Genomic DNA, 27,982 nt, shown 5'->3' with positions numbered 1-27,982 from the left:
AAATATCACCTTTTTCGAATTAATTCCCAAAATATTACCCATTTCAAATTAATTCCCAAAATGTCACTCGGTCAACGGTCAACGGGTCGGGTCAACGGGTCGGGTCGGGTCAACGGGTAAGGTCAAACCGGTCAACCCTTGAATATAATCGGTCAAATCGGTTATTTTGGGCTTCCCCACGCGCAGTGGCGGCGCGTGGGATTGTTTATGGCAGCGTAAAATTCACGGAAAAATTTCTAAAAATTATTTTGAGCGACTTCGAGATACTTACAAAGATCGGTTCAAATTTTTGAACGGCGGAGAGCTCGATTTCATCAAATCGGAAACTTTGACCGCTTCACCTCCCCAAACGCCGCCGTCGACGGAGACCGAGGATGACACCGGCGGACTCGGAACGACACAAGGAACACGATGGTGCGGGAGGTATCGTAAACGGAGCAACGATCAGCGATGAATTTAAGATTTTCTCGACGATTGAGCTAAAACGAACGTCGAGACTTTGACTGTAGATTCTCGGCGTTTGGCATCGTTTCACCTTAATTAATTTAAGAGAATTGTTCCTCACTCGATAACGAACACGATGGTGGTTTTAAAATGCCGATCGGAATTCGGACGACGTCAGGATCGTAGTCGGAAGTTGAGGTCGGGGAAGGGAGCTTTGGGAAGAATATGACCAACTTTTCTTGGGTAAATTCAGGACTTGTCCCTGAATTTTATTTAACTCTAAAATAAGCTACAAGTTTTAAAAACTTCTAATTTAGTCCCCACAATTTACCAATTATCACAATTAAAACCTCAAATTTCAATTAAATATTATTTTAAAATTTTCGGGTTGTTACACATAGTCATCACAAAAACAAATTTTCAATCAACATAAATTGTTACCTATTAAATTGTGCAATTCAGATTCGAATTAAATTATTAGAATCAAACTAGTTCTTAGAGTTAATTTGTACAACCTCAAAGTGATTAGGTTAAGATTTTAAAAGCTCCATGGAGAATAATGTTTCCAAGTAGTCTAACGAGGGTGGGAGGGGTTTGGTCATATAGGGTGGTGGAGAATAGATATGTTAGCCATTCGAACATTCAACATAATTTATTTATTAAACAGAATATTAATAAAATTTTATATTTTTTAATTAAATAAACAAACATAAACCAATGATTTTTTTTATTTACGTCTTGTGTTCGTTTGAATTCGTTTGAACGTCGCAATCAGATGTGTGCATCAGTGGATCACAGGCTGTCCATATTATTGCTCTGCTCTGTCTCTCTGCTCTGCATCTGCCTCCCCCTTGCCTTCGTACCTCAAACCAAAGTGATTTGTCCTTTAGGGAAAACAAAAACACATGTTAAAATTTTGTTACGTATAGTGAAAAAAAAAGGGGATTGAATGTTCTATTATACACTGCACATTGATAGCTGCAGTACATGATATTCAAATCTCGAAGTGACACTTACTACTCAAACCAACTTGGTTGGTTTGTTCTGCTTCCTTTTCTTTATATATATTTTACAAAATAATATGGCCGAGTAGTAATTTTAAAAAAAAAAAAAAATAAATTATGCATTCAATATCTAAACTATTAATTTTGATATATTTTAATACATAAACTTAATGTTCTGCACATAAACTTAATAGTATGGCTGAGTAGTAATTTTTTTTTTAAAAAAGGGATTGAATGTTCTGCACGTTGATAGCTGCAACACATGATATTCAAATCTCGAAGTGAGACTTAGGGGCTGTTTGTTTGTCTCTTAAAGGAATTATTCAGCGCTGAATGTTAAACCGTTCAGCATTCAGCGTATTTATTTCGCACCCCTGAATGATTCAGTGCTGAATGATTCAGCACAGAAATGCATTTTGAATGATTCAGAGTCATTATCAAACATTATGTCACATTCAAAACTAATTCATACAGAGCCTCTGAAATCATTCAGTATTTGAATCATTCAACGCTTAATCATTCTGAAGTAAATAAACAGCCCCTTACTACTCAGACCAACTTGGTTGGTTTGTTTTGCTTCCTAATTTTTTATATTTTAGAAAATAGTATGACCGAGTAGTAAATTTTTTTAAAAAAATAAACTACAAATTTAATATCTAAATGATCAATTTTGATATGGTTTAGTACATAAACTTTTAATTTTTTCATAATCATGCTTAATGTTTAATTTTTTGTTTAATTTTAATAGCTCATCGTTAAAAATTTCACAAGTTTAGTACCTAAAATTTTATTTTTATTCAAAACTTAACGTTAAAATTTGAATAAGGTACTAAAATGAAATAAAAACTAAACTTTAGGTATAATTTTAAAAAATTAAAAGTCTAAATACTAAAACGGATCAAAACTGATTGTTTAAATACTAAACGCGTAATTTACCCGTAAAAAATTGAAAAATCATGATATATTTAATTTAAACTTGAAATATATTTTATTCAAATATTGAATTTGAAAAATACTAACTTTTTATATAATTTATCAAAACCTAAATAATAATATATAAATACTTAAAAGATATTTTTGTGATTATCTTAAAATGGGACAAAACAACAAATTCGGCCTAAAACCGGTTCAAAATTTATGTTTTATTAAGAGAATCCAATCCTATCGAATTGATCAAAATCCCATTAGATAGATATTTCTTTGTCATCCCTATTTTGAGCACAACAATTAGGAAAAGGCCTAAGAAAAGTAATAAATTAATAAAGGAAAAAAAATAAACACACTAAAATTACAAAGCCCCAAGGCTTAAATTAATCAGTGATTACATAGCTTACAAGCATTAGTGAAGCAAATGATTATAACATTCATCTACATCTCAGAACCCCAAAAAAAAATGAAAATAATAAAGATAACAAGAATAATAATGGTTATCCATTGTTCCCATATGTAATGGGGTAAGGGGAGGTAAGATAGTAGGTTGCCTCCAACATTAGATTGAGAGCAGCTTCCGTAAGAGACCTCCAAATTATGAAATGCCCTCCATGGGACTCGATCTCACGACCTCAAGGTTAAGAACCTTGTGCTCTACCAACTGAGCTGGATGGTCATTTTACAAATAACAAGAATAATAATAATAATAAAAGAAAAAAAAAACTGTTTGTTTGGAAGTTTCTGGTAATGATGTCTTCCAATGTCATGTCCTCGTATCTTCCTCCTATCTTTGAATACTGTCTTCAACATGCATCTACATGAATGGTCAAAGCTGTAAAGAGCTGCATCGAATTGGCTACCGTCTAACGATAATTATACTCGTATATCCTAGTCGCCTGCAACATAAGCCTTCTCTTCATAGTATTTCTTTTCACTCTGCGTCTTCTTCGCGTTGCGTTTCTACCTCGGAAGCGAGCACCGCAAATTAGAAGCATACTAACAGAGATTATGCATTAAAGATTGTGTATAAGGTGCATGTCTCATGCAAAAAATTTCAACGATATCCGCTGTCGGATAAAATAATCCGGAGCGCCTCAGCTAATAACATTCAGAAAAAGCATGTGCCTAGCAGGTAATGTCATTCCGTAACAAGATGAATTATTAATCAACTTGCATTATTCTACGAGAGAATAACAATAACTGTGAACACCAAAAACCAAGCAGAAATAATACCATATAAGCCTCGTGATTGGCAACTATCCTTTGGGCTACGGAACTTGTGGTTATACTTTTAGGGCTTTCAAGCATCCGGAAAATCCCGATGCTCTTAGGAACCGTGTAAGGATCGGTTTCACCCTGTAGGAAGTAAAGTATTTTAAATCGATAGACATAAGGGGTCATAACAATGAAAAATGAAAGAGCGTCTGGAAACCTACAGGCAACAAAGTGTTACTCTCTGCAATTGTCCCATGCACAACCAAAGAAATGTTGAAAGTTGTAATCTGTTCAAAATAAAGAAAGTAGCCTCAGAAATGCACAATGATACACACACACACACATATATATATCTTACATGTTTCGGGGGAGGGGATTTGCAATAATGGAAAAACCCAAATCATAAAGCGGTATGGTACAAGCATCTAACGGATGGACATGCTTTGGCACATAAGCTGCAGGTTTGGCAAAAAGCTAGGATGCATTTACCCGGAACCAAAAGAATTGATAAAATGGGCAATGACAATTAGGAGTAGAATCAATCATGGTTTCCTTTGTGGGTTTTTTTTTGGGGGGGGGGGGAATTGCATAGGCACGCCGACATAAACTTGAGAGAAGAAAATTACATACCATGTCCTTTGTGACTCCCCAAGGTGCACCAATGATAACCTCATCAACATAACGACAAGCTAATACACTAAGAGTGCGCTCAAGTAAATGCATAACTGGGTAGGGCATTCCCCTTTGCTCACTGCAAGAAAGGAGATTCATAAATTATTTCTTGCATGGAAATCCTCAATAATAGGATTTTGCATCAATGCATTGCAATAGTCGGTGTAGACCCAATGTTAACATTCATCCTTCCGACTCAATTTTCCTACAAAATTTAAACGGTAATAAACTAGGCAGAAGGGAAAAAGGCATGACACAGATAAAGTACCTCACAATATGGTCAGTATGGATACCAACTAGCAAAAAGTCTCCAAGCTGCCTTGCCTTCTTGAGGATCTGAGTATACATAAAAGATGGCTTAGTGACATGGGCAAAATGGAATGAGTTGAAAAGGTTCTCTTACTAAAAAGCAAGAGCCATTTAGCATAAATCATAGGTCTCAAATTATAGTAAAACCTCTAAAATAATACGATTAGGACTAAGAGAAAAGAATTGCTTTCTAAAGAGGTTATTTAAATTTCAATAAATGAATAAGGGGCTGTTTGTTTACTTAAGAATGATTAAGCGCTGAATGATTCAGAGGCTCTGACTGAATTAGCTCTTATTGTGACATGTTGTTTGATAATGGCTCTGAATCATTCATAATGTACTTTTGTGCTGAATCATTCAACACTGTTTTGTTGAATCAGTCAGCACTGAATCATTCAGAGGTGCAAAACAAACGTGAGCATTCAACGCTGAATGATTCCATTAAGAGGCAAACAAACAGCCCCCAAGTCTTCATTTATCAACAAATTAATATTTATTATTTTCTTAGTAATTTTATGTTTTCAATCCTAGTATATTAATATTTTTTATTTTCTTCACTAAACTGTACTTCAATATTACAACAAAGGACTAATACACTTCAACAAAGAAAATGTGCTTCTAATAGTAATCTGTCATTTGATAATATGGGGAATTATTTCTTTTTAATACTTACTAAGTTCAACATTATACAAACCTATTACCCACCACCATCCATATGTTTTCATGTTTATGCCGTCATAATAACATAACCAACGAGAAAAACAAGCCATGGACTAAGTATAAACAAGTGAGTAATACCTCCACATGCCCTGCATGAAAGAGATCGAATGCCCCATCAATGTAGACAATATGGGCATTTGGTCCAGGACCCTGTGGAAAAACTGAATGAGACTGACGGGGAACGAGAGCCAGGCATTGCATAAAAGAACACTACCATAAAGGGAGAAGGAAAGCAAAAATAGAGCAGAATCTGCTCCACCACCACTCATTCCCTTGTGGCCTTGTCACTCTTCCTCAACTCGGATAAATAAGAAAAAAGCTCTTAACCCTTGAACAAATGTTTTTGTGCCAATGGGTGCAACAGGCCATTGCTTGTCGATCCATGTTTATACTTTCAAGTTCCCAACAAATTGTATTACACCAGCTCTCCAAAAATTCTTTCATGCAAATGATTTACTTACACACAAACACATTCCCAAGGTATCTAAAGAGGGGAATAAAGGCATAGAATTCAATTATATTTTCTTCCACCTAGTGCAATGTGTCTAAAGAGGGGGGAAAAGGTACGTGTCAGAAACACACATTCCCAAGCTTTTCCAAGTGGTAGTCAATTTTTTTCATTCCTTACCCTTTTGAGGCTGATAACTAAGTGAAAAAATATAGCATTAGTACCTTTCCATTTGAGAATTGCACAATCCGCCGGGATGTTGGTAGAAATTGAGAAAGCTGGCCCCTTTGCGATTGTTGTCTTTTGAATGAATCTCCCTCTGAATTTTTATTATCCTTCATGGAAGAAAGTATTCTTCCTACGTACATATAAGTTGTGAAATAATTAGAAACAGTGTTACACTTGGCACATGATTTACAGAATCTCGAAAATAACAAGCCCCAACCAAAAAAATATTAAGCATGTCTCAAGGAATATTAGTACCTACAATATCCGTGCTGGAGACACCTTCAGTGCGCTTAATCTGCTTGTAGCGGCCAGCTTTCTTTGCCAAGGCATAAGCATCAGTTCCATCTGGGAGAAGGCAAGGATCATCACCATGTATTATGTAGTCAATCTTATGCTCATTGAACAGTGTGTTCATGAACTTCTCAGTAATTGCATAGGGGGCATTTGCTATTACTTGATCCACCCACTTCAATCCACTGACAAGTGCCAGCCTGGAGAGAACTTCAAATAAGATCCGTTGAACCATCAACTAAATCAATTAAAAAAGAGGAGCCAATACGACAAAAAAACCATCAAAGGCAACACCACCAACAGGGCAGCCTGATAAGTCTGATGCAAAGAACATATCTAAGGTATAAAGCCTTAACATATACAGTATTGTAAACAAAATTGCCGCACCAGCTAACTAGCCTCTACAATCCATCTTGTTCATTAACTAAGGAAACAAGCATAAATAAAGTTGTAAGGGTTTGATTCTACAAAGAAATCTATCAACAATTATTGCTTTAGCTTCTTCCATTTTGCACTTTCAGATATATTACATATTGTCTTCCTACTGTCTTTCTTTCAATTAATTTTCTATTGAAGACGTCATAGCCTTTTGTGCTGTACTTAGTCTTCAAAACTTCAATCGTCAAACCAATATATGTTTTTGGAAAAATACAAACCAGGATATTAAGAAGGCTTTCTATTTGATAGCTAATGCAGATTGAAAGGCCTCGTGAATACCTCTCTTCCATGGATAGAACAGGGGGCCCTTTATTAGCAACAATCTCCTCGTCACTCACAACACCCACCACTAATTCATCTCCTAAAGCTTTAGCCTGCCTCAGAGCATTAGCATGGCCATAATGCATGAGATCAAAGCACCCATCCATGTAAACCCGTATGCGCTTCCTCTCACGCTTCTTCTTGATGAAGATCCCAAAATTTGACCAATCATAAGATGGGAAAACTCCAACCCCACCAAAATAAGAAGTGGAAAACCCAAGCAAGGCGGCTGTTACCATTAGGCCACCAAACAGATGCGGGGAGCTATACAACCAATCCCAAATCCTATAGTCACTCTCATATTCCATTGTCATTCTCTCTTCGAAAGCTCAATTCGAGGAGACACAAAACCTGCACAATAACAACACCACGAACTTTTCTTAAAAAAACACAAAAATCTATACGCCTAGAATTTCCGAACCTTCTGATCTAACTTCGTACGAAAATTCATATGCCTCAAAGAAGATCATAACATATATTTTTCTACTTCTCCAAAAAACAAATCACATCGAATCTTAAACTGCATTTAAAATTTAAATACATGTAGAAACGAGAGATCATGCGATGGATTTGTTAGAACAATACACCAATCTGAATCTTACCCCAAATATCGTAAGAAAGATCTAATTCAACGAAATGGAAGCGCGTTTGAGGTAATAAAAATTGCTAACGCAAGAACATAGGAATTGGAATATGAGAAGACGATAGATCGAATCTTTACCTTCTTCTTCTTTTACTCTTGGTTTCCTTGTGTTCGTGTGTCCTTTTCTTTCTCCTCCTCCTTTGTTCTTCCTGTTCCTTTTAAATTTCTTTTAAAAAAAATTCCCTTCTGCTCCTCTACCACGGATTTCCGACAACGAGCTGTCCCAGAACGTATATATTTAATTTTCTTCTAATTAATTCAAGAAATAGTAAATAAAAATGATTTTCTCTTTCAGGAAGGTTCCCTCTCCTTTGTTGAACTAATTAGATCATTCCTTTTAAAAAAAATTAAAACATATTCGATTTATTTATTTATTTGCCTAGTTTTCTTCAATCTTTAGTCTTATCGAAAGGCTAGCTTTGACCAAATGTCGTGCTTAATTTTTCTCAATATAGTAATAAATAATTAAATCTTGAAATTTTAAATGTAATTTCAAAAAATAATTTATATTAAAAATTTTAAAATTGAAAAAATAAATGTATAAACTTAAGATTATCATATATAATATACATAGTCTCATAATAAAACACAATTTTTTTAAATATTTTTTAAATTTTAATATACGAATATAATGGCATTGATGATTTATATTTTTAATATTAATATAATTGATTTTATAATATTTTCTAAAATTTATGAACTTTTTTCTCCAAATATATGATTAATTCAAATAAAATAATCAGGTATATGTTTAAAGACATTATTTAAAATAATATCATAGAAAATAGATGAACTCGGATTTGAATGCTGCATTCTCAATTTCTCATTGAAATATATAGATTAAAGTTTCCAATTTATATATCTGAGAAGGACTAAACATGAAATTGTACCAATTTATAAAGGGACCGACACATAATGCTCCGGTTTCGCCGAAGGTTGACCATATAGAATTTCATAAGGTGTCGTACAATGGCCGGTTGATCAGTAAGTAGTGCCGTGCCGTGCCGTGCCGTGCCGTGCCGCATATCGGCTGCACATTTTTTTTAATTAAAACTTATAATCACTCTTAATCATTATTTGGTTAAATACTTTAGTAATTATTAGTGTTAGAACATAAGCAAGATTAGTGGGGGCTATGGTCACCCAAAATTTAAAAAATTATAATTTAAACCCTTTAAATTTAAAAAATAATAATTTTATCCTCCCAAAATTTTTAAAATTTCATTTAAAATTTTAATTTTTTAATGTTGTTAATTAAATCTCCTCATATAATTTTAAAATATTCTTATTAAGGGTTTTAATTTTTCAAAAATTTTAGTTAGACCCGAATATTTTTTTAAAAAATAATCCTTCATTTAAAAAAAATAGTTTAAACTCTCAAATATTTTAAAGTTTTAAGTTGTTCTCCCAAACTTTATCATCAAGTTTTATCACTGTCCGAATCTAAGATTTTTTGAGATAACAATCATCATCTTAATCACTGAAATAATTTGAACGATGTTTATTTTTTTAATTTTATTTAGGGACTATGGGTTTTAGGACAAGGACATGAATTCAGAATTTTATATTAAAATCTTAACATTACAGAATTATAATTTTTTAAAATATAAAATTAGACTATTAATGAAATATAAAGATTATATATTTGACGTATTTGAACATGTCGTAATCACATCATAACTATAATTTATGACGGTTGGAGATGTGGAGATGAGCGCTGTTGAGTTTCTGAATATGCAACTTCTCCTATAAATCTTTTTATTTCTTTATTTCTAACACGTGGTAACATCTAAGGTGAATAGATATTTATGTTTTTAAAATTTTAGATTTTAGAGTGAATTTCTGATTATTTTTTAATGAGTACCAAATTGTTCAAAAAAATAAATAAAAAAAAAGAAAGGAAAATAATGGGGTGAGGGGAAGTAAAATAGTAGGCTGTCCTAACGCCAAATTAAAACCAGCTTCCGTAGAATACCTCTGGCAGTCAAAATTATGAATTATCCACCATGAGACTTTATCTCACGACCACAAGGTTAAGAGCCTTATTTTTGCATATCTGTTTACCTCATAATACCAAGGCCTTGAACATCGTTAGGGTGGGAATAGGCCAGGCCAGACCAGCCTTTAAAAGGCCTGAGCCTGGCCTATGTTGAATATTTTAGGTCTGAGTCTGGCCTGTAGCCTATCACAAGCTTTTGTTTTGGCTCGGCCTGGCCTTTTTAAAAGCCTAGTCTGACCTAATAGCCTTTTTAAAAGTTTGTTTCACATTAAATTTTTAATATTTCTTTGATAGTTGTTTTTACAAAAAATAAATAACACAACTTCTATAATAGGCTAAACAATCCCTTAATATATAAGTTGGCTTAATTTTTAATCTGATGTTAATTTAGTTGGACACATATATATTGGTACCTAAAAAAATAATATAAATATTGTAAACACCAATTTTTATCCCCTATACATGTTTGCACAGTACCCAAGGTCAGCACCATACATTGTTGTTCCCAACGCCTGCATTAGCACACATCAAATGCTGATGCCGCCCATACTGTGTCCATGCTCTACTTTTGTTGTTATTTTTCTTTGTTTGTAATAGATATATAACTAAAAAACAAATGAAGCAATGGTGGGGAGCCCGCTCGTGAGAGATAATTGGAGGGGAGAGATTAAAGAGATAAAGAAATCGGGGATGGGGTTAGTTTAGTTTTAGGGTTATATATTAGATTTAGAGTTAATTACCTTATAGACCCTATAGTTTAGCAAAATATTTTCAGTTTAGTCATTAATTTTATAGTAAAGTCCCTAGTAAGTCACTCTAACTTAGGCACATTTTACAAAGTAGACACCGTTATGACAAGTATATATACATATATATAGGCCGACCTATCAGGCTTATAAGGTTTTTTAATAAGCCTAAGCCTGATCTATTTAATTTAATAGGCTTTTAAAAAAGCCCGAGCCTAGCCTTTTTATTAAATAGGCCATGCCAGACCAGATTTTATGTAGGCCAGGTCATAGCTTCCTATAGGCTGGGCTGGCCTATTCCCACCCCTAAACATCGTGCGACAATTTTTAAGTTACCGTTGGATCACGTAATCATAAGATTTTATGTCAGATATCAACTTGATTTTTAAAATTTTTAAGGGCAAAACTAAACTTATAAAATTTTAATAGGCAAATATAGATTTTCAATGGAAAATATATAAAAAAATTATAAAATATATATTAATTTAAATTTTTTAGGAGGACGACTACCTCACCCACCCCTCAATCCATCTGTTCGACGGAAAGTTCATTTATGTATGTTTGTTTATTAAACGAGCAAACATGAACAATATTTTATGTTCGTTTAATTAAATGAACGAACACAAACAAAATGCTCGTTTGTTCATTTACGTTCGTGAATGTTCAATAACCCGTTTGTTTATGTTCGTTCATTTATGTTTTTTCGTTTATGTTCGTTTGTTTATATTCGTTTATGCTTGTTTATGTTCTTCAGACACGTTTAAAATATAAATATTTAATAAATTTTAATCTTAAACCCATTAATATTTTTAAACTCAATTAATTTTAAACTCAAATAAAAAGTACTCAAATCAATTAAAGAAAATATAAACCCTAAAATTATTTGAAAAGAAAAAAATATTCTCAAATATAAATCCAATCAATTTTATGTTCGATCGTTTGTGTTCGTTTATCATTTAAACGAATAAACTAATTTTCTTAAAGAACAAACACAAATAATATTCATGTTCATCCGATTCATTTACAAAATTAATCCTTTGTACAATCTCTTCCGATGAATGAAATGAGTGGAACCGCAAATTTCATGTTAAAGGGCGAACTTCTAAAACTTTAAGAAAGGAAGAATTTATAAAATTTCAAGAAGGTAAAAGTAGATTTTAAATTGAAAATACATAAAATATCCCTTAAATATACGATAATTTTAAAATTTAGGTGATTATTTGTAATATTTAGATGTTGTGCGTGCATAAATTATTTAAATTCACATGTTTTCGAACATAACATCATACATAACATAAAATGAAATTTTAATACGACATATTCATCGACTAAATGGTATATAACAAACATGGTTCAATACGTTAAGTATATACATTTATTTATTCAAAAAATAAAATAAGTATATACATTTCGTATTTGTGCTTATAATTACATTTTAATAGTACATCGCATGATGAAACTGTCTAAATCATTGATTCCTGCCAACTACGTCCCAACATCTCGAAGGTCATTGGAGCAGTTGAAAATATATTCACTTCTCAAATCGAGAAAAATCAATTCTAGAAGGACCTAATAGATATTTTCACCATTTGAAAAGCATAACTAAGAATGATCAAATAGTAATAGAAGCACTATTTACGCAATTCCCCCAAAAATATGGTTCCCATTTTGCTCGGCGTTTTCCGCGGCTGCGCTTCCGAATAATGAACCGCCCCCAAAGGATAATATCAACTGTAAAAGAAACTCCAAGTAAAACTTCATCTCGCTCTGGCTTTCCTTCTTTACTCTCTAAATTGTAGTTTTTGAATGTTTTTTAATCTTCCTCTACGCACCATCGTTTTCCCTTGTTCGCCAAATTGGATCGCCGCATTTCCTCGTCGAGACTCGGTCATAGATCTGATCTCCTATTTTCACAGCATTGACTAAGATTTGTTCATTTAGACTGAGAGAAGATTATCCTACCAAGTGTACTGTAATATAGAGCAGTAGGTAGATCAAAATCTGAACTCAGATTCGTTTTCGGGGTGTGGGCCGACGGATTAATGGGGATTTGTTTTAGCATTGAAGAACAGTCGCACCGATCTCACAGTAAGGCTCCAGGTTGTTCTCAATTTCATTTAGTTTTTTCTTGTGATTTTTGTCTTTTTTATTTGTTTATTTTAAGTTTGTACCTCTCGTTGGTGTATCGGTTTTATGTTTTTCATGCTTTTGTGGTGGTTTTTACTTAGTTTTCCTGCTCTCGATGTTATATTTGAAACTTTTGCGTATTTGATTGCTGGAAGTTTATTAGGTTTTGACATTGTTCATACGTTGTTCTTTGGTCTTGATTATGATTGTGATACGTTTTAAGTTGAAATTTGTGAAATGTTGCTCAACTGAAGAGCTGTTGTGTGGGAAACTTTAATAGAGATGGCGCGAGCATGTTTTTTTAGTAAATTAAAAGTTCACAATTTGATATATGCTGTACATTTGTAAAAACCAGCATGAACTAGAGAATCATGACAGTAATTGCTTGGGTTGAATTTGAACAAATCATTACAGGTTGAACGTTGAGTGCTTTCCAATTATGCCTTGTGTGACCGATCTTTTCTAAGCTGCGTAATAGAATTCTTAAATTAGATGGATGTCTATGTTCCATTCTTGTAAATCTTACTTTATCATGAACAACTTCAGATGGAGGACTTAAAACTACTTCGTCCTCAAACAAACAAGAAAACTCGGACTCACTCAAAACCAGAAGCCCAAGCTTTATTGCTTTGACAGCCAAGGATGTCAAAGATCTACGTAAGAATCCTGGATATAGCAACGTTGATATATTCACATATGTGGAGATGAGGTTGGCTACAAAGCAATTTCGTCCAGACTATATTCTTGGTGATGGTGGCTTTGGGGTTGTTTATAAAGGAGTAATAGATGAAAATGTGAGACCTGGTTACAAATCTACTGCTGTTGCTGTTAAGGAGCTTAATCCTGACGGGTTCCAAGGTGACAGAGAATGGCTGGTAATCTCCTTGTATTGTTTAATTGGCATATTCAATGGAATTCCTTTAATTTGAGCTGTTATGATTTTATTCGTGCCATGCCTACATTTATTGATTCATAATCTTTCATACCATTGCCAAACACTGGTACAAACTTATCGATACAACCTCCCTCCTCCAAATAAAACCGAGAGGGACAATATGAAAAAGTTTATCTAGCTGGGGAAGGCTGCTCGATATATAGTAGGATTCTGTACTTTAAAGGAATACATTAATTGTACACTCACCCTATTATGTTATTAATGTAGTTGTTTGATTCAATTGCAAGTGCATTAAGTTTCTTGGTCCAATTCGAATCTATTATTTAATTTTTTTTACTTATGCTACATTGAGTTAGTTAAAGAGAAGTGTAACGCAAGCATTAAATGATTGTCTTAGATAGGTATGCGTATGCTTTTAGGCATTTATAATTGAGCAAAGAAATTAAAAGATTGATGTGGTTTTTCTTATTATTTTATAGGTTAAACTACACTTGTATTCATTAAACTTTTAGGGTGCTTTCATTTGGGTCAGCTAACTTTAAAATCTTGCAATGCAAGTTTATTGACTGTAATGTAAGTTTTAAAAGTTAGGTAACCAGAGTGAAAGTGTCTTAAATCTTCAGTGACCACATGTAAATGGTACTTGGAAAAGAACTGTTTTCAAGTTGATAAGTTAGATCATTGTGTGCCTTCCTTCCTTTCAACAAAGAATATACTTGCTTCTGTTTGTGCCTGAAATCTTTGTTTTGCAGGCTGAAGTCAACTATCTAGGACAACTCAGTCATCCAAATCTTGTGAAGCTTATTGGATATTGCTGCGAAGATGATCATCGGCTGCTCGTCTATGAATACATGGCAAGTGGCAGCCTCGAAAAACATCTTTTTCGCAGTAAGTATTAGGGAAAAATAGTAATTTGAAGTTTATGTTTAGGATATAAAGAGCTATAAATATACCCTCTAAAAGCATCTGCATTGAGCATGCATATCAAGGAAAGAGGTACCGGTTCTCCACTATAGAAAAAGCAAAAGCATTTTTTATTTACCCTGTTTATTCATGGTTGGTAGGAGTTGGTTGTAGCTTGACTTGGTCAAAAAGAATGAAGATTGCTTTAGATGCAGCAAAAGGGCTTGCTTTTCTTCATGATGCGGAAAGACCCATCATATACCGTGACTTCAAGACGTCAAACATCTTGCTGGGTGTGGTTAGTCATAATTTCTTTGTTTTTCATCAGTTGGCTGAACAATTAATCAAGTGTATATTATTTTATGGGATCTTTAAAAATGGGAAGACTGATAAACTTGTATATGATCTTTCTCAGTTCCATACCCTTTCTAAAGAAATTTCTACGATCTGAACTTTAGTTTTATTCTAGCTCCTAAAAGTCAAAAGCCATATGACAAGGATTATCCATACCTAGAGTTCAATTGAAACTTAAGTTCAACTTTCCATGTTCTCTGTTTAGGAAGTTTTAGTTTTTATTTCTAAATATGCATGTAACCTGTAGGACTTCAATGCAAAGCTCTCAGACTTTGGACTTGCGAAGGAGGGACCAATGGGAGACAAGACCCATGTGTCAACACGAGTAATGGGCACATATGGATATGCTGCTCCTGAATATGTGATGACTGGTTAGTAATTAATTATTCTGTTACAATGGAACTGGAAATCTCCATCTTTGCCAAAATTTAGGAACATTTTTAAGTCATAATGATAGGGTATTCTTAATAAATTATTAATAGGCTTCTCTTAGTGGTGTTAAAAAAGACAGTTAAACATTTTTTTAGATTGGTCTTTAATTATTTTTAATATGCTTGGTATATGTCTTGTTATCCTGCTATTGGAGTTTAAAAGCTGCCCTGGCATTGGATGGAATCATTTTCGTTCTCTTATTTGCGGTTATTAACATTTTGTTCAGTTCAGCGGAAGTTGGAAGTATTGTTTCAGTGGAACAAGTTCCTGGTGTTTTGGTGGCATGCGTCGTGATATTCCAAAAATGCGTAATACAATATGTGAAATCAAATGTCAAAATTCCACAGTAATTTTGGAACTATTTCAATTTTATTTTTACAGAAAAATTCTGTGTATTAGAATTGTTTGTTGGCTTTATGACTTGAGAAAAGTATTTATTATGCATGAATCATATTTAGTATTCTGAAGACAAATTGCTTCAATTGCCTGACAGAACGTGTTATAGAACAGTTCTGCGATGCTCTTCTTTTGTTATATCCGTTCATAAGCTCTACTCATAGATTCATAATGTTTAGTTCTGCCGATGCTATAAATGATAAAGGCTTACCAAGTTGCAGTATTGATATGACCAGGCCATTTAACGGCAAGAAGTGACGTTTACGGATTTGGAGTAGTGTTACTCGAGATGCTCCTTGGAAGAAGAGCAATGGACAAGAGCAGACCTAGCCGAGAACATAACCTGGTTGAATGGGCTCGTCCCCTATTAGTCCATAATAAGAAACTTATGAGGATCTTAGACCCTAGAATGGAAGGCCAGTACTCAGCTAAAACTGCAATTAAGGTAGCCAATTTGGCACACCAATGCCTTAGCCAAAACCCCAAAGGGAGGCCTCTCATGAGCCAAGTGGTTGAATTACTAGAGACGTTTCAGACAAAGGTGAGCGATGAAGAGGCAATGATCCATAGCGGGGGCGGGGGCATAACCCTATATGAAGCTCCGGGTAAATCCCCTCGGAGCCGAAATCCGGGAGGAAGCGAAAGTCACAGAGAAGTGGGTGCGGCAGAGGGAAGCAAACCAACAATTGGAAGAAGCAAGAGTGAACCTCCCAAAGAGGTTGATCTTTATGATCCTCCTTCCTTTGCTGAAGAATAAAACAAAGGTTTGAACCTGTAGAAGGAACAACATGGATTGAAACTTAAAATTTGCACTTGCTCTCTCTCTTTGTGTGGAATGAATATGAGATTTTATGGAAGACTGCAACTGGTGGTTCGCCGGTCGGTCTCTCCGATGGAGGGATGCTTTGTTGTGACTTGTATTCCATTACCTGCTTATTTTTAATCAACAGTATTATTTCTTTCAAACCTTTGTGTCTTTCTAATTTTTGTTTTTGTATTTTTACCACCGATATGAAAATTTGAATTTAATTTCATTTTCCTTCAAACTAATTATCGGGAAATAGGTATACTATGGATAGAATATTAAAAAAAAACTTTAAAAATTATATTTTAAATACTTTCCCAAGAGTATACTAATCGCATTAATCAATTATTTTCCCTAAAATCATCAAATGACGTACAATAGCCACTAGAAAGTAAGATGGGACTGAACAAGGAAATGATTTAAAATTCAATCAAACAACTCCAAAAGGAGATGGAAACAAACAAATAATATAATCTAACACGTTGACAAATTGATCATAATATAATTCAATTACGATCTATCTTTAATGCTTGTGACAGTATAATAATATAACGAAATCGACCTAATGGTCCAAAATAACGCTACGTCAATAAGATAATTAAATAAACGTCAACTAAAAAATAACATTAGGCTGTTTATTCGGTAGGTGATTGGGTTGTTTTCTAGGGGAGCTTTAATAGAAAATTTGGCCTGTGAGCACCTAGTAGAGATCCGATGCTATCCATGCAAATATCAAGTTTTGTTTCCTTTTTCTTAATAATTGAGCTCTAATACAAAATAGTATTTCTATATTCCTTTAAGTACTCTCAATTAAATAAAAAAATTGCAAAATTTAATTGATACGTACGTACTCTATTACTTAATTACAATTATATGCATATGTTTGATTATAAAAAAAATTAAATATTAGATATAATTTGTTTGTTTGATAAATATAAATTATATACAATAATAACAGTTAAAAAGTAAAAAGAATCAAGACAAAATTAGTCAAGTCAAGCGAATAAAAAAAAAATTAGCTCCTTAAGTCAACTCGGTTTTTAATTTGAGATCTACTATAAATATTATAGTGAAAGACAAACTCATTATGTCAACATGATGAGTTTGTCCAAATAATATTTTCTTTATTTAAACTCCTTGCATCAATGTGACGAGTTTAAAAAATATAATTTTTTTATTAATATTATCATGTCGGGATGACAAATTTCAATAAAAATATATATTTTATTAGAACTCGTTTTGCCCATGTGACGAGTTTTAAGTCAATGTAACGAATGTCGTGGATCCCAAATTAATTTTGGGATGAAAAATTTCAATAAAAATATATATTGTATTAAAAATCGTTATGCCCATGTGACGAATTCTAAATCATGTAACGAATGTCGTGGATTCCAAATTAATTTTAGAGATTAACCTAATGGGCCAAGTTTTTTACCCGTTTCGCCTATTGAGTCAATTAAGCCAAGAACAAATAGTAAATTATTTCTGATCTTGACTAGATTCAGAAATCGGTAACCCAATAAAATAATAAAAGTACAATAGTTTTACTCATTTATTTATAAAACGTTGAGCTATTCATATTTAGTTAACAAATTATTAATAAGATTTAACAGTATTATTTAATTAAAATGATTTCTTAGTTTTCTTGGAGTACGAATTAAATTTTAACGTTTATTAAAAAAACTTCTTGTGAAATTCAGAACTAGACTCAAAGAATAACGTAACTTGTTCATGCATACCTCATGCACACCTATAACGTTAAACATTCGTTGATTGAATTCCTTTACATTCTCTAACGTATTTGTATGATCATCATTTAAGAAAAACATTAGGTTCTTAATTCTATTTAAACCCGTAACATCTAAAAATATTGTAACAATAGTACGAACCAACTTATCTCATAGGCTAAAGGAATCGTTATTCGTAGAGGTCACACAAGGACGGAGCAATGATTAAATTATGAGGGGGGCAAACAAGAATTTAAATAGTGGTTCCCTTTCAAAATAGCGACCATTATATAGCGTTTAAGATATCATCTGAAATTTTTGTTATTGTGCAATTGTGATACCTTAATAGCATCCATTATTGTCATAATCGTGATAAACGCAACACAACTAAAAAGATTACCGTAACCGTAATTTAAAATCTTGAGATAAGTTGTTTAATTTTAAAATAAATAGGATATTAAAAAGTAATTAAATCATAAAAAATTAAGAGATTGAGGGTTTAATTCTACTAATTTTAAAATTTAAATGTCTTAAAAAATAATTAAACCATATAAATTTTAAGTCAAGACTTAATTATATTAATTTTAAAGCTGATAGTATCCCAAAAAAATAATTATACCAAGAAATTAGGGGGGTAAGAACTTAATTGTAATAGTTTTAAAATGTTCAATGGCCTAAAATGTAGTTAGCCCGTCAATGCTAGGGGGCAGCTGCCCCTCTCATCCATAAGGTGGCTCCGTCCCTGAGGTCACGGGTTTGAGCACAGGTGACTGCAGCAGGGTGGTTGAGCAGTCAGTGTCAAATGGTTGAAAATATTTAGAACATATACTACTTTGAAAAAATTGTAAGTATTAGAACGGATAAAAACTGATAATTTAGGTACTAAATGCATAATTTACCCATAGTAGTATTATCGGGGTGGTCCACGAGCGAATCAATTCCTATTAATATCACCCCTATGCCGAATTAGTTAGTATTTAAGTTTGCTGATCACTCTCCTCTTCTTTCTTTCATTCAACCGTTACCTGCTAAGTGTTTACGCAAAGAGAAAACAATGTGGAAGCTTAAGGTCTCTCAAGGGAACGAGCATGGACTCAAAAGCACGAACAGCAACATCGGCAGACAGTACTGGGAGTTCGACCCTGAGCTCGGTACACTGCAAGACCGAGCTCGGATCGAACTGGCTCGGAGCCACTTCACCGAAAATCGATTTCGAACCAAACAAAGCTCTGATCTCCTAATGAGATTTCAGGTACGTACACTGAATACTATTTTAAATAATTTTCTTCTTCTTCATCTTTAATTTATGTAGTTGTTTCTGGTATAGTTTGCAAGGGAGAATTCATCAGCAGGTGATGAAATGAAGCCGCCTGCTGCTGCTGCTAAGGTCAAAGCTTCTGGGACTGAGGAATCTGTGAAGGTCACATTAAGAAAGGCTCTAAGATTCTTTTCAACTTTGCAAACTGAAGATGGATTCTGGCCTGCTGATTATGGAGGCCCTTTGTTCCTTCTACCGGGATTGGTACATACATGCTAACTTCCTATTTTTCATAATTAAATTACATGTTTAGTACCTAAACTACCAGTTTTTACCCGTTTTAGTACCTAAATTTTCAAAAAAAAAAATTCAAAATCATATCTAATGATTTAGTTTTTGTTTCATTTTAATTCCCATTTAAAAACTTAATGTTAAGTTCTGATATTTTTTTTTTGAAATTTAGATACTAAAACGGACCAAAATTGATAGTTTAAGTACTAAACACATTAAGTTTTTAAAGACGGGCGGGTACTAAAATGAAACAAAAACTAAACGTTAGGTATGATTTTAAAAAATTGAAAGTTTAGATACTAAAACAGAGTAAAACCAATAGTTTATATAGTAAAAGCGTAATCTACCCTTTCTTTTCTGGTCTAATTCTTTATTACATCATTCTTCTATGTGTTTTCGACTGTTTTGACTCCTTCTACAATAATTTGATAATTTCTAATGCCTCTATTTTTTTTAAAAAAATGCAAGGTGGAAGGGTTGTTATGATAACGAGTTTCTTAAAATTTAAATATGAAATAATCGATTAATAAATCAAATATTGAGTCGTTATATAAAAAAATTAACTAAAAATTAGATCATCGAATATTAGTAAGAATTTGATGTCTCTCAACATAATAATACCATCTAAATTTAGAATTCCCTAAAAACTAGATCATTGAATAAATTCAATTTATTTATAAGGTTAAACTAGTAATTTGATTCCTAAAAGATTAAAACTCAATCTCTTATTATCCCACTTCTCCAATTTTTGCTCTACTAAAAACATGTAAGCTATTGTAATATTTTTTTTGTTAAAGCATATAAGATGTGATTAAATTATGTTTAAATGATTATTTTAATTATTGAATCTTCAAATGTTATAAAATGGTCACTATAATATTATAATAATTATAAAAGTTTGACGAATTTAAGGGTAAATTATGTGTTTAGTACATAAACTATCAATTTTTGATATGTTTTAGTACCTATACTTTCATTTTTTTTAAAATCACACCCAATGTTTCATTTTACTACCCATTAAAAACTTAACGTTAAGTTTTGAATTTTTTTGGACGTTTAGGTACTAAAACGAATCAAAACTGATTGTTTAGTTACAAAACGTATTAAGCTTTTAACGGCAGGGGTACTAAAATGAAACAAAAATTGAACGCTAGATATAATTTTGAAAATGAACCAAAGTCGATAGTTTAGGTACTAAATGCATAATTTAACCTAAATTTAATGATCATTTTATAGCAATTTAACGGAATTTAATGACCATTTTATAACTTCTAAAAGTTTAGTGATGAAAACAGTCATTTAAATATGGTTCAAAATGATCTATGATGTACTTCATCCATAATTTTTCCCGACAACTTCTTATCCATTTTTTTATTTTTATTGTCCCATTTTATTCTCTTTACAAATATAAAAATAAGTAGTTATTCCTTCATGATAACATATGACATAACATTATCCAAGTGGTCCCATTTTCATATTATTAATTAATTTGTTTAATTTATAGATTAAAGGCGATATTGCAATCATCTCGTTAACTTATATGCAGAAAGAGCCCCGGCTTTGCGCTTTAAATATTACTTCATGGAGAATGAAGTTTAACCAATAACATTAACATCACATCATTTTCATAAACTTACAAAATGGTCCCCTCCAAAGCCTACCAAATTATTATGATATAATAAGAGGGTTCAAATCATATAGATGTCAACAAGGACAGACTCAGAATTAACTAGTCATAAAAGAATTGAACATCAAGAAGACTTAACTAGTTATAAAAGATTAAGTACCTAATAAGAATTTAAACTTAAAAATTAAAGGGACAAAACTTAGTTTAATTAATAATATTTAAAACAAAAACTTTGAAGGGAGATAAGGACCCCTTTGAAGTGTGATCACTATATTCAATTTTTTAGAGTAAAGTACATAAAAAGTCTCCCGACTATAAGATATTATTTTATTGATTCATTCAAAGTTATAAAATGATTTTTCGACTATAAGACATTGCTTTTTTAAGTCCGCGACTATTAAAAGTTATAAAATGATCACCGACTACTCATTATGTTCCAAACTCGTCCATTTTTCGTTAAAAAATGATAACAATTTGAGTTGGACATTAACTTGTTGAGCGATATATGATATAATCTGATCTCATAATCTCAAACGACTATTATATCACAGTCAGCAGATTAGCGTGCATCTCAAATCGCTATTAATTTTTAACGAAAAAGAACGAGTTTGGAACAAAATGAATAGTCGGGTGACCATTTTGTAACATTTAATAGTTATGAGACTTAATAAAGTAATACTCTATAATCGGGTGACTATTTGTACACTTTACCCATTTTTTAATAGTCTGGAATGATTAAAAAATAATATATATTCAGAATCCTTATTAATATTCGACAACATACACCCTATAGACACATCTATTCGAATCAAGAATCTCTAGAAAAAAACAACAATTCCTTTTAACCGCTAAAAGTAAAGCTGATTGGTTCATTCTGATGTTCAATCTCAACTCCATTCTTGAATGTAAAAGTATATTATTATTATTATTATTGGAATGATTAAAAAATAATATATATTCAGAATCCTTATTAATATTCGACAACATACACCCTATAGACACATCTATTCGAATCAAGAATCTCTAGAAAAAAACAACAATTCCTTTTAACCGCTAAAAGTAAAGCTGATTGGTTCATTCTGATGTTCAATCTCAACTCCATTCTTGAATGTAAAAGTATATTATTATTATTATTATTATTAATAAGTATATGAACTTGGTGGATTATACGGTAGGTGATTGGGTTGTTTGTAACCGGAGCTTTGGACAAAATTTTGCCATCGCAGCATCGGCAGGAGCTACGCCGTTACCTATACAACCATCAGGTTTTGTCTTTTTGCTCTATTTATTTATCCTCATAAATCCTCTCTTTCCTCGGATGCATATTCTTTTGTTGGTGTACTCTCATGCCTTTGTTAAAGTATTATGGTTGAGAGTGAAGTTTTGATTCCTCTGTTACACTCGGTATTTGGGATTTAGTCCCCATGTTTTTATTTTTTTTCTTCATAATTTGATCTTTATTTTAATAATATTATTTGTTAGTTTAAATAATTAACTTCATTAATTACTCTTATATTTTTGGGCAAACTATATCTGGGACCATTTAATTATGGAGGATTCTAATTTGATCGTCGATGTTTTGATTTTACCAATCATATTATTTAATGAAGCTAATCAAGTCACATGCCACTAATATGGTAGATTTTCTTGGATAGGGCATTGAGAAAAAAAATGAATTTCGTCATTTGGAGTGGTGCAAATTTTATTCTTCTAAATAGGGTAAATATTATAGTGGTTTGAGATGATGGTTGGACTATTCAATATCTTCCCGAAGCAACGTAGAGACCACCCTACTTGAGAAAATAATATCTACGACATTTCTTATACAAAAATTCATTTTTTTCATCATTTCATGGATTAGTTAACCTGACTCTTAACAAAACTTGTATAATTAGGCATTTAATCTTCATTACTTACACATTTTATCAGTTTGATCATATATGTTTAATTTAATAATTACTTATACATTTTATAAGTTTGATTATATATATTTAATTTAATGAATTTAATCAACAATCAAAGGTGATACTTTTAGATCCGAATAAGATCAAATTGATCAAGTATATTTTTTGGGTTGAGTCGAGTGAGTCAAAAACCCGACCCAATTTAACCTCTCTAAACATAGGTGATGGGAGGGACTATGTTTCTAAAGTTCTGTTTAATGATAATTTTGGTCCTTGTTAATTTGAATGTATGTCATATTAAGTTTTTGTTTCTTAAATTGAGATTTTTTTATAAACTTTGAAATTAGACAACTTGATCTTTCCATCGTCTAATCTGATTCCGTCTCGGAACAGAACGAAGACGGAGGATGGGGAATACACATAGAAGGGGAGAGCACAATGTTCGGAACAGCACTCTCCTACGTCACCCTCAGACTGCTTGGAGAAGCAAAGGACGACGGCGATGGTGCGATGGAGAAGGCAAGGAATTGGATTCTCCACCACGGTGGCGCCACCTTTATTCCTTCTTGGGGCAAGATGTGGCTTTCAGTACGTATATGCATGTTTTTATAATAATGTATAGTTCATCTCCTTCTATATAAATAAATCGTGCTGATAAGGTGTTTAAATAATTGTCTCTGAGGTGCTGGGAATATACGAGTGGGGTGGGAACAATCCACTGCTCCCGGAACTATGGCTTCTCCCTTACTGTCTGAATCCCATGCACCCAGGACGGCTGTGGTGTCACAGCCGGATGGTGTACCTGCCGATGTCGTTTTTGTATGCCAACAAGTTTGTGGGGCCCATCACTTCCCTTGTTTTGTCTCTCCGTCGAGAACTCTATCTGATTCCTTATCACCTCGTTGATTGGAACGAAGCCCGTTATCTTTGTGCTAAGGTAACTGCTTAATTTTGCGTTTTGCTCCTATTTCGGTGAGTAAATTGAATTTTTTTGAAGTTTAACGAATCATATAAAAGTAAGAAAAAAGTTGAGTGACTAAACTTTTAATTTATCCTTATATTTTTTTTTTACCTATTAGTTACTTTTTGCTTCATTACAATATATATTTGCAGGAAGACCTATATTATCCACATCCTATCATACAAGATGTATTATGGGAATGTCTTGAGAAAGTAGTAGAGCCTGCTTTAAAGAAATGGCCATTCTCTAAGCTAAGGAAAAAGGCTCTTGATGTTGTGATGCAACACATTCACTATGAGGATAAGAGTACCAATTATCTTTGCATTGGCCCTGTGAGTAAGGTAAGCCACTTGCTCCTATTTGACCCGAATCCGACGGATTTCGATCAGATCAGATATAATGTTATTATTATCCCTTATATATGTAGGTGGATTCAAATGGAGTGTGAGTGGGGTGTTCACATTTTGAGTTGAATTCAAATGGATGAAAAATCTAATCCAATCCGACCCTTAACCATGTGCTTGTTCCGAATTGGCCTTTTGTTAAAAACCAACATTAAATTTTTAATAATATATACACGTGGACTGCAGGTCCTGAACATGGTTTGTTGTTGGGTGGAGGACCCAAACTCCGAGTCATACAAGTGTCACCTTTCAAGAGTTAAAGATTACCTCTGGGTTGCAGAAGATGGCATGAAAATGCAGGTTTATATAGAGACAGCTTCATTGATATAAATATATAGGGTTTAACAGATGAAGAAACACTCTGCCTGTGACTTGTGTAGGGATACAATGGATCTCAACTATGGGACGTTGCTTTCTCGGTTCAAGCAATCTTGGCAACCGACCTGGTGGACGAATATGGCTCAATGCTTAAGAAAGCTCACTCCTTCATCAGAAACACACAGGTACGGGCACATTAACAACATCTAAATTCTTTCTTTCTTCTTCTTCTTATGATTAAGAATCAGAACTGAATGTTGTCTTGCTCTTGGATTGGTTTTCTGAAGGTGAAAGAAAACAGTGGGAAAAGCCTTAGTTTATGGTATCGCCACATTTCGAAGGGAGGATGGCCTTTCTCAACCGCAGATAATGGTTGGATCGTCTCTGACTGCACTGCCGAAGGATTGAAGGTAAATATGATTTTATTTGTTAATGATATGATTGATTTAGGAGAAATTAATAAAAACTTGTGAATATCAGGCAGCACTTATGTTATCAACGATGCCATGTGACATAGTAGGTGAAGAGATTATAGTTCCAGATCGATTACATGAAGCCGTTAACGTCATTTTGTCTTTACAGGTAACATGTATAAAATATCTGCCAGTATATTGGATTTTGGCATTTTACTTGTTTGTTATAATTTGCAGAATAAAAATGGTGGTTTTGCCTCATATGAGCTCACGAGATCTTATGCATGGTTGGAAGTAAGCATTGTTTCATCCATTTAGATAATGAAGAAAAAATGGCAAAAAGGCAAGAGGTCCCTGTAATTAAAAAACCAACGTCTCTCGTATTATTTTTAGTTCAATGTAGCCCTCCAACTTAAAATATAAACCCAATATGGTCATTTGACCAATATTTTTCGTCCATTATGGTGCTAACGTGGCAGTTCACAGTGTTGACGTGACAGTCCACGGTGATTGATAATGTGACGGATGACATGACAAATGGGCTAAATTGATAACTCACTGCCACATTAACATTATGGACTGTCACGTCAATATCATAATGGTCAACGATGGAAAATATTGGTCAAATGGCTACATTGAGTTTGTTTTATGAGTTGGATGGCCACATTGAGAGAAAAAAAAAATACAAGAGCCACCTTGGGTTTTTTCTCCCAAAAGTTTAAGGACATCTTATGCCTTTTTGCCAAGAAGAATTGATTTTCTTTGAGATTTCTTAACTCTTTTTGGGTTGTAATCTCTTGCAGATGTTCAATCCAGCTGAATTGTTCAGTGATATTATGATTGATTATCAGTATGATCCAAAAACACGTCTTTCTCTCACGTTTTTCTTGCTAATAATCACAACAAAATTCGGCTGCCATTGTACCTTACTTTAATCACTGAAAATTAGAAAATTCAGGTACGTAGAATGCACTTCAGCAGCAATACAAGGCCTCAAAGCATTCCAAAAGCTGCATCCGAGTTACAAAAACAAAGAAATAGAAGCTTGCATTAGCAAAGCAATCAACTTCATTCGGAGCATACAACGACCCGATGGCTCGTGGTACGGGTCGTGGGGAGTGTGTTTCGTGTACGGAACATGGTTCGGGATAAAGGGTCTGGTCGCCAGCGGACGGTCTTACCACGGCTGCGATAGTATCAGAAGAGCATGCGATTTCTTGCTGTCCAAGCAACTCCAGTCTGGTGGGTGGGGTGAAAGCTACCTCTCCAGCCAAAATAAGGTATTGTTATGAAATATTACTACAAAATACATTCAATCGTTAATTCTATTCTTTTTTACTCAACACAGATTCAATAATTATTTGTAATAACCTGAAAAAAACTCTTTTGAAAAAAAACACGAACAAAAGAGTACACAGCTCTTAATCGGCTTCTAAAGAAAAACCACGAACAAAAAAAACCCTGAAAAACCACGAACATAGATTTCATAGGAAGAAATCTAAAGAATTTCTTTTTATCTATCTTGAATCTGATAAAAAATAATTTGAGTCACACAGCTCTAGTAATGTTCATCAGGGACGGAGCTAGATGGAGCTATATGGGGAGTGGGAGAGAGTAAACCCCAAATTTTTAGATTAAACACATGATAAGTACTTATTATAAATTAAGTACCTCGTCCCTCCCGACATTTGATCCTAGATCCGTCCTGAAGTTCATGGATACGAATTATGCATTTCATTCGACACAGGTGTACACTAACCTGGAAGGAAACAAGTCGCATCTGGTGACAACTGCATGGGCAATACTAGCTTTGATTGAAAGTGGACAAGCAGATAGAGATCCGATGCCATTGCACCGTGCTGCCAAAGTGTTGCTCGATTCTCAGTTGGAAAATGGAGATTTCCCACAACAGGTACGTACTATCAGGTACAGAAAAAATATTTTTTGTTCTTAATCATGGCAAAAACAAGTGCATGTATTCTTCTAATGATAAACCTGGTACCTTTGTAGGAGATTATTGGAGTGTTCAATAAGAACTGCATCATCAGTTATTCATCCTACAGAAACATATTTCCCATATGGGCACTGGGAGAATACCTCAACCGTGTTGTTCTTGCCAAATCCTGGTAATTGAAGCAGTCGTGTGTTCCTTGGAAGAATGTTTCCATGTAAATAAATAACAGCGGTGAAGGAAATTTGTGAAGAAAAAGATGGGTGTTGTACATCATTGAAACCTGCAAACATTGCATGAACCCTAAGTTGTCCCTATGGTAGATTTCAAAAGTAATATTCATAGTTTAATTGAAAATAATGAAATTGAGCACCAACCCTCTACTTTTATAGTTAAATTATCTTTTAAAATTTTATTAATTTTAAAGTTAAGTAGTTTGATCCTCTCATTATTTCATTCTAGTTTTGTCGACTTTGTATGCTTAAAAGAACATAAATTTTGTTGGAAATAATCATGGTGCAAAACAATAATACTAACCATGATTGGCAAACAATAAATTGTATAAATAAAATAGGTTTATTATTTTATGGTAAAATTTATTGTCTTATGATCAATTTTATTTTAATTGATATAATCGTAAAATGAATATCATTCTTAAGATTAACACAACGTTCTCAATCATTTGACATAAAACAATGATATCCATTAAAAAAACATCGTATAAAATATTAAACACACATTAATGAAATTGACATAGAATCACAAAATAAATACCACGTATCATAAATCATTAAATATTTAAGACATA

General features: G+C 33.2%; 3 protein-coding genes across 3 annotated transcripts; 2 read left to right on the top strand and 1 right to left on the bottom strand.

Annotated features, from left to right (window-relative positions):
* Positions 1 to 3,082: 3,082 nt before the first annotated feature.
* LOC120164749 (ethanolamine-phosphate cytidylyltransferase-like) lies at positions 3,083 to 7,666 on the bottom strand. The gene is made up of 10 exons (XM_039174415.1): positions 7,623 to 7,666; positions 6,979 to 7,371; positions 6,226 to 6,461; positions 5,967 to 6,100; positions 5,373 to 5,444; positions 4,534 to 4,601; positions 4,224 to 4,344; positions 3,815 to 3,880; positions 3,612 to 3,734; positions 3,083 to 3,338 (listed from the first exon to the last, which is right to left on the bottom strand). The coding sequence occupies exons 2-10, from the start codon at positions 7,332 to 7,334 to the stop codon at positions 3,267 to 3,269; spliced, it is 1,248 nt and encodes a 415-aa protein (XP_039030346.1). The 5' UTR covers positions 7,335 to 7,371; positions 7,623 to 7,666; the 3' UTR covers positions 3,083 to 3,266.
* Positions 7,667 to 12,121: 4,455 nt separating this feature from the next.
* Positions 12,122 to 16,466, top strand: LOC120164692 (probable serine/threonine-protein kinase PBL17). The gene is made up of 6 exons (XM_039174356.1): positions 12,122 to 12,508; positions 13,082 to 13,410; positions 14,183 to 14,318; positions 14,495 to 14,631; positions 14,935 to 15,058; positions 15,752 to 16,466. The coding sequence occupies exons 1-6, from the start codon at positions 12,451 to 12,453 to the stop codon at positions 16,270 to 16,272; spliced, it is 1,305 nt and encodes a 434-aa protein (XP_039030287.1). The 5' UTR covers positions 12,122 to 12,450; the 3' UTR covers positions 16,273 to 16,466.
* A 2,635-nt stretch (positions 16,467 to 19,101) lies between these two features.
* On the top strand, positions 19,102 to 27,362 carry LOC120164693 (cycloartenol synthase-like). The gene is made up of 15 exons (XM_039174357.1): positions 19,102 to 19,299; positions 19,375 to 19,569; positions 22,399 to 22,488; positions 23,521 to 23,715; positions 23,810 to 24,064; positions 24,241 to 24,429; positions 24,679 to 24,792; positions 24,873 to 24,995; positions 25,098 to 25,220; positions 25,291 to 25,392; positions 25,461 to 25,517; positions 26,027 to 26,073; positions 26,182 to 26,503; positions 26,971 to 27,135; positions 27,234 to 27,362. The coding sequence occupies exons 1-15, from the start codon at positions 19,102 to 19,104 to the stop codon at positions 27,351 to 27,353; spliced, it is 2,295 nt and encodes a 764-aa protein (XP_039030288.1). The 3' UTR covers positions 27,354 to 27,362.
* The last annotated feature ends 620 nt before the right edge of the window (positions 27,363 to 27,982 follow it).

The sequence above is a fragment of the Hibiscus syriacus genome, unplaced genomic scaffold, assembly GCF_006381635.1.
Source record: "Hibiscus syriacus cultivar Baekdansim isolate YM2019G1 unplaced genomic scaffold, ASM638163v2 tig00111542_pilon, whole genome shotgun sequence".
Classification (NCBI taxonomy): domain Eukaryota; kingdom Viridiplantae; phylum Streptophyta; class Magnoliopsida; order Malvales; family Malvaceae; genus Hibiscus; species Hibiscus syriacus.
This window is presented reverse-complemented; position numbering and strand designations above follow the sequence as displayed.